Source organism: Nilaparvata lugens, unplaced genomic scaffold (genome assembly GCF_014356525.2).
Source record: "Nilaparvata lugens isolate BPH unplaced genomic scaffold, ASM1435652v1 scaffold2578, whole genome shotgun sequence".
In the NCBI taxonomy this organism is placed as follows: Eukaryota; Metazoa; Arthropoda; class Insecta; order Hemiptera; family Delphacidae; genus Nilaparvata; species Nilaparvata lugens.
In genome coordinates, this window is record NW_024090322.1 from 51977 (window position 1) to 62610 (window position 10634).

Consider the following 10634-nt stretch of genomic DNA (forward strand, 5'->3'; position numbering starts at 1 on the left):
TGTTAATATTGAAAGTACTTCGTCTATTGCCTAAACCTCATGAATTAGATTTCGATTTGGCGGAAAAACATTTGTGTAAAGTTGTACAAAAAATTCATTTTTCGAAAGAATTACTGGAATTGAAAGCTGGGAAAGAATGTACTTCTCATCTTCAACAACTGTCACCCTTTCTTGATCATGATATTATTCGTGTGGGTGGACAAAATTCTGAGTTGAATTATGACAGCTGTCATCCGATTATATTACCGAAAAATGATCCATTGGTCACGCTTTTGATTGATTATTTTCATGAAAAGCACTGTCACGCTGGACCTCATTTATTGGCGTCTATTTTGAGACAAAAATATTGGATTTTATCAGCCCGTGTCCTTATAAGGAGTCATATACGAAAATGTAACAAGTGTTTTCACTATCGTCCCACTCTTACACCGCCGAAAATGGGTAATCTGCCAGCCTGTAGAACTCTGTCGTCTAAACCATTCGTCCAATGTGGAGTTGATTATGGTGGACCCATTCGAATCACCATGGCCAGGCGTCGGAATCCTTTCATATTTAAATCGTACATTTGTCTTTTTGTCTGTATGGCAACTAAAGCCGTTCACATTGAATTAGTTTCGGACTTATCGACCCAAATGTTCTTATCAGCTTTTCGCCGTTTCCTTGCTCGACGAGGTCCTTGTAAGGTCATGTATTCCGATAATGGTACCAACTTCGTCGGCGCCTATGATGAGCTAATAAAATTGTCACGGATGCTGAACTCCAAGGAATATCAAAACCTGCTCCAGAATGAACTTGCTGATCATAGCATTGAGTGGAATTTCATCCCGCCAGGTTCACCTCACTTCGGCGGTCTTTGGGAGGCGAATATAAAATCAGTAAAGTCACACCTGTTTCGAGTTATTGGTAACCAGTTGTTGACTTACGAAGAATTGAACACTGTCTTAGTTCAAATTGAGGCTGTACTTAACTCACGCCCGTTATGTCAAATGAGCGCGGATCCGAGTGAACCCCTCGCCCTCACACCGGCTCATTTTCTCACTTTGACACCTCTTAAGTACCTCCCTATGTTAAATGTGGAAGATCGTCCAATGAATCGATTGGATCGGTTTGAATTAGTCAATCAAATGGTTCAGTCTTTCTGGAGTCGTTGGTGCAAAGAATACTTACATGAATTACAAACCCGTGTGAAATGGTGTAAGGATTCCACCCCTCTCACGGTTGGTACAATCGTCCTAGTGGATCAACCAAATGTCGCACCGTTGAAATGGCCTCTGGGGGTGATTGAGGAAGTATTTCCCGGTGCTGACGGTGTCGTTCGAGTGGCTATGGTGCGGTGCGCCAATGGTCGCTTCAAAAGGCCGGCTACAAAGTTGTATCCGTTGCCTACTCAATAATTTTCCTTTTGCATTTTTTGTTTTATTCTCGTTTTGTTTTATTTTTATTTCTTTCGTCGTTTATTCATTGTTTTTTCGTTTCTTTGTTCTCTAGCCTTGTCTGAAAATAGCTTTTCAGCCGGGGGGGGATGTTGGAGCCAGCTCTAGTTTTCATTTTTCGTTTTTGAATTGGACGCGCGCTCCTCGTTCAGTTCGTATTTCTATCACTTGAGTGCGTCGCGCTCACTAGCCGGTAGGTTTTTTTTTTCTTTCAGTTCAGTCTCGCTTTGTAATAGCTTGCCTCGAGTCGGGAATTGATAATTATTATTCGTCGATCATTCCCAGAAGGAAATCGTTCTTCAAATTATTATTTTTTCGTTAATGTTAAATCGTACACCATAAACCTACGTTTGGAAGAGTGTTTGCCAAACTCCCTTTAGTTGAAAGTTTTAAACTATTATTTTTCGATTGGAAAGTTCACCGATCTATAGTCTTTAAAGACATTGTAAATATCTCGTCAGAAATATATGTGCAACGTTATATGATGGAAGCCGAATTTACCAACAGTAGATGACAATTAAGCTTGCCTTTTCACCATCCTTGATTCATCTCCTACCTCGGGGACACCTGTATACCTTACCTGGGAGTTGTAAGCTCAATAATATAAATATTACATTAGGTACTCTGCAGATTTTCGGTGAGTTGTTCTTTTATATATTCATTGCATGTACTTGTTTCTGTAGAGATATCACTTGTTTCTTTTCTATTCAATACAGTCCACTTTACATCAAAATTATTGATTACCAATTTAAAATCAATATAAATTTCGTAAAGTTGAACCTTAGAGTTTACAGAACCTTAGAGTTTGTTGGATAATAATTAAGAATATTATGTGGAAGTGTTTCAGTGTTAATTTCGACTTTTTCAGTACACATTTCAAATCTAAAATGATTATGTCAATTTTAGTCATATTTTCAAACTGTAATTGATAAAAATCTCAATTTGAGTCTATGTTTTTGAAGTGAAAATAGTTGGAGTGGGAACGTTGTGGTCTTAACCTTGTTTAAGACAATGTATCGAACTAAAATCAAGAAAATAATGAATATGAACTACCTATGCCTGTTATCTTTCTCATTATGTTGTTTGAATAGCATTGAGCTCATATATTCTATTCCATAGTAATATAACATTTCACTCGAGATCCGATTGGAAAATAAAAATAACTAACAACCATAGGACAGCATGCGGTCTTGAAATAACGGTACGATACCGTTACCAAGTCCAACGCAACAAAACGTTTTTAATACATTTAAAACTAATGATTTATTTTAAATCCAAATTATTTTTGTCGATTGCTTTTTACCAGTCTATTAAAATGTTTAATCCTTGATTGCCAATTTATCAGGTAGCCCACAATCTGTTATCTAGCCTAGTCCATCATTTTTTGCAAGCCCAGTGTGTTTAGTTTCTCGAACTATTTCAAGACTTCAATACTAGTTGCAAATAAAAACAAATATGAGAAAGAAACAATTGAAAAAATGTATTCTAGAGGAAAAAGCTCTTTTTGAAACACAAAATTTTCAACTAACTTTTAACAATTATATTATACTCGTAGGCCTATATCATTCCAACATCAGTAAATTAAGACATGGCCTACACTTGAAAATTTGACAAGCATTTGGCGTAATACTGAATTTTACAAATAGATCAATGAGAGTATCAATTTTGACACAAATTGAAATATGTTTCTTGTTTTATTTTGTGAATTAAATTTATTTGTTACGAAAATTGAATGTACAAAGAATTCTTTCTATAGTCAAAGGTACAACTAATAGGTTTAGCCTAATCGGCATATAGAACTAACGATAATTTGAGATTCGCAGCTAATGCAGCCAAAAGTTTTCTTTACTATTTTTAAGATGAAATTTGATATCATAAAACTTATAGTAAACAAAAAATTTGTAGGTATGAGAATTTCTTATGATTTAGAAAACATTTAGCTTAAAGCATAAGCCTACTACCGCACTACGGTTTATGGTAAACTTTAAATACGTAGTCCCATACAGACCCATGAGACAATATTGTAGGCATCTAAAGAATAAACAAGCACTACCAATACTTATTTCTATTTACAAAATTTAATGTTTCTAACAAATTCAGATTTATATGGAATACTGTAAATTCATTTATGTTAGTTCGAATTAATTTTGTATTCCACCGATAAACGCAAGTGTTCTGCAATAATAAGATTGACCTACCTCAGCCCATGCATGACTTTCTTATAAAATGAAGATTCAAGATTTTATAAAACATTGTTTTTTAACTTTTAAACTGTTGCAAGCTTTCAACCTACAGATTCATAGATTTAAACTAATATAATTTTAAAACTCAGTGATTGAATTTATTAAGTAGGTAACTAAATCTTTTTTCAATTCGTGAATCCTGTTAGGCCTACTATGTAGCCACGTGGTCTAACTCACTCAGCCTAAGGGTCTCCTTAATCTTTAAATCTAATCAAACTTGAAAATGATAGAGAATCAGTAAGAAGGAATCAATTATTATCAATTCATCTTATATGAAAAATATATCTCTAGAGTAAAACACCATGAAAATGTGAAGATCCTAATGATCTCATTTCGGGCAGTTATGCCTCCAAATTACTTTTTATCCCAATTTAAAGCTATCTAAATTGCGATTTTATTAAATTTCTTTATTATTTATTAGAAAATACTTGACATTTCTTTCTTTAAGTGAAATTTCAGTAAATATAAAAAAAACAATATTGAATTTACCTGAAAACAGGAATTTTTGCTCAATTTCTGGTATTGTCCGCCATTTTGTTTGGACATTCTCCGTAGAGCCTATAAATACCGGTGGGTATTTCCGAGCGGAGCTCAGTTGTTTCCCGACTTTCCAAGACTGAACAAGTGTTCTTGCTCCTCAAAACGGTTATCAAATTTCTAAATTATTTTAAAGCTTTAAATTGAATTTGCTTGTGTATTATAAAGATTGAATAGTAATATTATTCGATACATTGGAATTTATTTCTATTGGTATATATATTAAATTTTAATCCGGTGAATATCGGTGCTGTGAATTGTTCAGTTTATAGAAACTGGTTTGTTTCTTGTGCATTTCTGGATAAACGGATAGCTAAGCCTACTGTGTGGTGAGTAAATAATTCCAATTTTATTTCCAAATTTGTTTTTGTTTCATTCAACTTTCTTTCAATTGATATGGTTAGGATTCTGATAAGCCCGTTTTGTTTTGGTTAGGATTTTGATTAGGATTATTTGGATTAGGATTTTGATAAACTGAATCTTTTTAGTTATGATTTTTAATAACTGAAAGTTTAGTTGGGATTCATACAGTTTGATTTGAAATTTAGTTTATTTGATAGTTTAATTATTGATTAAAAAGTTTCTCTATTTAAAAGTAAAGTAAGCGGTAACGGTACCGGCTAACGGTTAATGATTTTTGACGTTTGTCATTTGAATTTAAAGTTCCAGTTTGATTATATTGAAGTAGCTTAATTCTATGTTTGTTAAGTTCTTCTAAATACAAAACAGCTTATATTAGTGTGTAGATTCATTACATACAGTATTTCATTACATTTTTCGTATTCCAAGCCTTGAATTAATTAGTATTCTTATTACCTTATTGAAGGTCACGGAACATGAAGGCGTAGATTCGATGACCTGTTCGTGGAATGTTTGATTTTGTTCAGAATTAGAGTTAATGATTTTTTTAATAATTAAATTTGTTGGTCATTTGATTAGTTAATTTCAGTATTCAACTCTGTTGCTTGATAGTTTTGGTTAGTTATTCTTGCATTTGAATCATTTACGCTAAAGTATAGCATAATGTCTGTAGTCGTATATTTTATTATCAGTTTGAAAGAGTTTTGATATTAGTTTTTACAAAAACTTGAAGATTAAATCGATTTATATAAGCGTTATTGTGGTGTAATGTTCGTTTTTAATTATCAATTTTGCCAAATGATGTTTTCCATAGTTTGGTTTCAATCAAGCATTCAGGAGATTCAGTCTTTATCAGCCTCTATTAGCTAGTTCCAGTTTTCAAAGAGTTTAGGTAGTATAGTAGGCTAGCGTTATTTTGAGTATAGAAGACGTAAAATGAAACGGAACGGAAACTTGTACTCAATGTTGGTAAAGGAATACAAATGTGAATAGCCGAGCACTGTTTCAGTAACCGTTCAGTTCACGATGAGTATCAAAGTCTAGTCTAGCGTTGACTAGACCATGATCGTTCTGAAATGATTGCTGTGATATTATCGATTTGTTAAAAATAAACTTTACTAAACAAGCTTGATGAGTTTATCTTTATGAATAATATAGTTCAAAAATTTATTTAGTTACAAGTTATAGTTCATAATGTTTACTAGGCTTAATAAATAAGTCGTTTTCAATGGATTGATGATGGTGCAGCAAGCGGAAGTAGTTCATCAATTTCAGAATAAATAGACTGTGACAATTTTTTCAGGTTTAAATTAAAGTTGTCTCATTCAGGTATTGATGAAAGTTAATCATAATACTTGCATTATTGTTTATTTTGATTGTGTGATATGACAAAGTATTTTTATTTTCAGATAACCAGCTGCTATTACATCAAACGTGAAGATGGCTCCTAGACCTCAGGGATTACAAGTTGACGAGAATGTCACTGGCCTACAAGTCACTCCAGGCTTCGCCGATAACTCTACTCAAACCGAAGCAGTAGAAACTGCAACAACTGGCATACAAACTATTTCGAGAGGAGTTGATGCCGAGACTCAAACCATTGGCTGTTGCAAGTGCAACTGTGCAAATGTCATACAAACTGTTGGTGCCGCGACTCAGACTCTTGGTTGTGCGAGCTACAAGAGAAGTGAATCGAACTTGAAAAAAGCTGGTTCAAGCTTCAAGAAGAGCGAATCTAGCAGTAGTTTGAAGGAGATGTTCTCGAAGATACGAGTTGACCTCAAGTCGGCCTTAGAGTTCAATGATGTTGAGGTTGATACTAAGGAAGCCGTCAAGAAGGTGGATGTTGTTGGCGATGGGAAAAAACCTGCAAAGATGTCTCTAGTAATACCACCCCCACCACCACTCCCCGCCATGCCAGCACTGGTGGGGAAATCTTTGCTACCAAATTTTGTTCTCAAGGACGCTGAAGCCAAGCCAACAGCTGAAGTCAAGGTCACAGCTATTCCACCGCCGCCCCCTCTGCCAATTGGAGCAATTCCCCCGCCACCCACTCTGCCAATGGGAGCTATTCCCCCGCCAACCCCTCTGCCAATGGGAGCTATTCCCGCGCCTCCCCCTCTGCCAATGGGAGCTATTCCACCGCCGCCCCATCTGTCAATGGGAGCTATTCCCCCGCCGCCCCCTATGCCAATGGGAGCTATTCCCCCGCCGCCCCCTCTGCCAATGGGAGCTATTCCTCCGCCACCGCCGCCTCCAATGATGGGCGCCTCTACTTTCCCCAGCATGAAGCCAGGCGTTGGAAATGCAGTGTTGAGCAAAAGCAAGACATTGCCGCAACAGAGCACCATCAAGATGAAGACCCTCAACTGGACCAAGGTTCCCAAGCAGAGGATTGGTGAGTTTTAATTCATTTTCTCATTCTCCTTCATTTCTTCAGCTGGTTCATTGTAATTGATTTGATTTTCCTGTCTTTCATTTGATGCTGCATTGTTCTAAAAAATCAATGCAAGTTCATTGAAATATAATTTCATATTGAAAAACCTATTTCTGGACTATTAGTACAGATAGAAGAATTTATTAGGTAGCCATTTCTTCCAATGAATACTAGCAAGTTAATTCATTTAATTTCAAGGGGCTGATCAATAGATTTCTAAATAAATGAACAAGTATAGGCTTACAAGTTCTATTGATTTATAAAAATTGATTGAACTATTCATGGGGAATAATAATATTAGTCTGCAATGTAAAAATCATTTTTTACTTTTTTGATTCATTCAAACAGTAGATATTGGGAAAGTTCAGGTTTGTGGATTCATTGAAAAAATTACAATAATATTTGAATACAGTTTGATAACTTTAGTACCAATAATATATTGTCTCCCGATTGATAGTGATCAAACTAAGTGATTAATTTTTTGCAACCTTTTATATGATTTCCATTCATAATAATAATTTATATTGTTCTCTATCACAGCAAAATCCTTGTGGTCAGACATGGGAGTGCAACTGCCAACTCTAAAAGTGGACTTTACCAAGATGGAGGAGCTGTTCTGCCAGAAACAGCCAACAAAATCAGCTGATGCCTCCAAGAATCAGCTGACAGAGAAGAAGGTGCAGAAAGTGAACCTGTTGGACAGCCAGCGCAGTTTCCTGGTTAACATATTTCTCAAGCAATTTAAGGAAGATGTTGCATTTGTCCTGGAATCGATTAAAAATGGCGCCGGTCTACCCGTCGAGAACTTGAAATCGTTGATGAAACTCATGCCCGAAAAGAAAGAGGTGAGGATTCTATTGAAATTTAATTTCAAAACTGTGTTGATTTCTTCAAAAGTTTAGAATGTGTAGTTATTCATTTTATGCAGTAGATACTGTACCCTATTATTAAGACACTTCTAGTATCAGGGATAATTCTTTTTCCAAACTTCTATCATTAAAATTGATTAATAATGGAAAATGAATTTATTGAAACAATAAAATACAAAAAATATTTTTACAAATAGAAATAATAATTCAAAATACAATAATTTTTGACGTGACTAGAAAAAGAAGCCTTGAGCTCCAGCCACGAGTTCTAAATAGAAAAACATATTTTAATCCAATAACAGCATTACAAATGAAACAATTCTATTGATGGATGATAGTCTACAGATGTCGAATTTTAGAATAATGAATAATTAATTTTGTCAAAATTGGTGATTCAGTCAATTCTGTTCTCAAATTTCAAATGTGATTCTCATTCTTCCAGATTGCTGAAATACGCGGTTATGCCAGCAGCAAAAACCTTGGGGAAGCTGAGAGCTTCTACCTGCATCTGTCTGACATCGCCGACTACGAGCTGAGAGTGCAGGCAATGCTCTTCAAACAATAATTCCATGAACGATACACTGATGCATCTGAGCATTTGGAAAAAGTGATTGAAACCTGCGAGTTCCTCATCGATGATTGCAGTCTCAAGCAGTTCTTCAAGCTCATCTTGCAACTTGGAAATAAACTGAATGCTGTGAGTAGATATAATTATCTCAATATAGTCTAGGTGGATGATCTCCACTTTTGTGTAGAAAGATTTTCACTCTACAACAGTGTATTACTTCAAGTAGAGAAGATAACCGTAGAGGAAATTCTTATTTGTACTTTGGTATGTATAATATCTTAGCCACCTCTAATACAAGGCCCTGTCCTACGATATTGCAACGTTGCAATGTAGGCCTAGAATCTGAAGGTGAGTACAGATATACGTGCCGCGAACATGAGCAATTCACTTTTAATCAGCTGATGCCAAGCTTTTTATATTTGTATCTTACCGTTTCTGTAAAAATACAGATATAGTCAGCTGATTAGCTGAAAGTGAATTGCTCATGTTCGCGGCGCGTATATCTGTACGCACCTTTATACATGATTGACGAAAACGATTTTTAAGAATAACAGCTGATCTTTTTCACCTATCATGTATTAGATTCTAGGCCTACACGTTGCAATATCGTATGCCAGGGCCTTGTATTAGAGGTGGCTATGATAATACTTATTATAAATGTATTAAAATTCAAGATGAATATAACTGTCCATTTTATTTTAGATTATTCACATAATAATAACAATATCTTGGAACAGTTTTGAGATGGTATTGCAATAAGATGAAATAAAAGCGATCACCGATGTTTATTTTATTTATCAACTTGGAACATGTATCCAATAATAATACAGTGCATTATAATAATTTATTGTGCTTTTTTCTTCAGGGAACTTATGCTGGTAACGCAGATGCGATCAAGATCAGCTCTCTGGCAATGCTGGCTGACACGAGAGCCAATAAGCCAAAGATCACATTTCTGCACTATGTGGTTGATGTGGCTGCATCCAATGATGCCAGTATGCTAGCATTCAGAAGCAAGGTTGCCGATTTCCAGAGAATGTCAAAGTGAGTTTCGTTTTAAAAGCCTATTCTCTTTTTATGTTATTTTCGGAAGTATTTTTTTCAAATCCAATATATGTTACCAATATGATGTGAGTAGATGGGGACTTGAGTGACAGTTAAGGTGTTTGTATTGTAATATCTATTATTTTCCAAACCTAGGTTTTTTCAAGTATTCGTCAAATCTCTGAATGATTTTCTTTCCTTCGAGTCCAAAGAAAATCATAAGTTAATATGATGAATGTGATGATTGGAAAATTATAAGTGATATCTTGTTAAAGATGACTGATGGCAATTTGAATATTTGTATTTTCGGTATGTGTTATAAAAGTTTTAGAAACTAATATAATAGAGTTCAAAGCAATACTAATCATAATATTATTTTATTTTCAGGACACCGTTTGCAGCCCTCGAAGAGGAGGTGAATTCATTGGTGGAGGGAGAAAAAGACATCAGCAAGAGAATCAAATCGAGCCAAGTGTCTTCTCAATTCGGTGGTAAGTTTCACACCCTACAAATATACCATCCATCCATTGATTGATTGTATTGAAATTTTTGGACACACAATATGAACATACAATTTCAAATCGACTGTAGGAGAAGTCGAAACAATTTTCAATTTATGGTATGAGAAGCCTATACTGTGTTTGTGTTTATAATAACATTAACCCAATTGAAAAGTAAAAATAGCTAGCTAGCATTGTCAAATATCAAGACTGGTATGCTATATGATAAATGAGAGATAATAAAATTACAAACCGATTAAATTATTTGTATTCTACCTGTAATTCAACAATATTAACAGTGGTAACCTTTGGTGTACAAACAGTAGGAATGAGTCTGAAAAATATTTCATATCCTAAGCCTAAACTTCGAAATTTTAGAATAATACTTGAAGAGCCTATCAAACATGTACCTTATTTTATTGTTTACTTTCCCAGATTTCTTCCACAATGCGAAACAACAGGTGCATTGTCTTGTCAAGAAATTGAAGAAAATTCGAGAGGTGAAATCTCAACTGGCAGTTCACTTGTGTGAGGAGCCTGCTGCTTTCCAGCTGAATGACTGCTATCAGCTATTTGCTGACTTCTTCACCAAAGTCAACAAAGCTTTTCAAGTGAGTACATACAATAATAATGATTGTTGTCC

The 10634-nt window shown here is 35.0% G+C and overlaps 1 protein-coding gene across 1 annotated transcript; it reads left to right on the plus strand.

Annotated features, from left to right (window-relative positions):
- Positions 1-4409: 4409 nt before the first annotated feature.
- Positions 4410-8567, plus strand: LOC120355536 (formin-2-like). The gene is made up of 4 exons (XM_039444041.1): positions 4410-4542; positions 5983-6971; positions 7551-7855; positions 8322-8567. The coding sequence occupies exons 2-4, from the start codon at positions 6014-6016 to the stop codon at positions 8442-8444; spliced, it is 1386 nt and encodes a 461-aa protein (XP_039299975.1). The 5' UTR covers positions 4410-4542; positions 5983-6013; the 3' UTR covers positions 8445-8567.
- The last annotated feature ends 2067 nt before the right edge of the window (positions 8568-10634 follow it).

Bases quoted from the DNA above. Each gene is read 5' to 3' on its own strand.
- LOC120355536 (XM_039444041.1), top strand. From the start codon at position 6,014: ATGGCTCCTAGACCTCAGGGATTACAAGTTGACGAGAATGTCACTGGC. The intron at 6,972-7,550 runs GTGAGTTTTAAT...TCTCTATCACAG, and splicing joins GGTTCCCAAGCAGAGGATTG to CAAAATCCTTGTGGTCAGAC. The intron at 7,856-8,321 runs GTGAGGATTCTA...TCATTCTTCCAG, and splicing joins TCATGCCCGAAAAGAAAGAG to ATTGCTGAAATACGCGGTTA.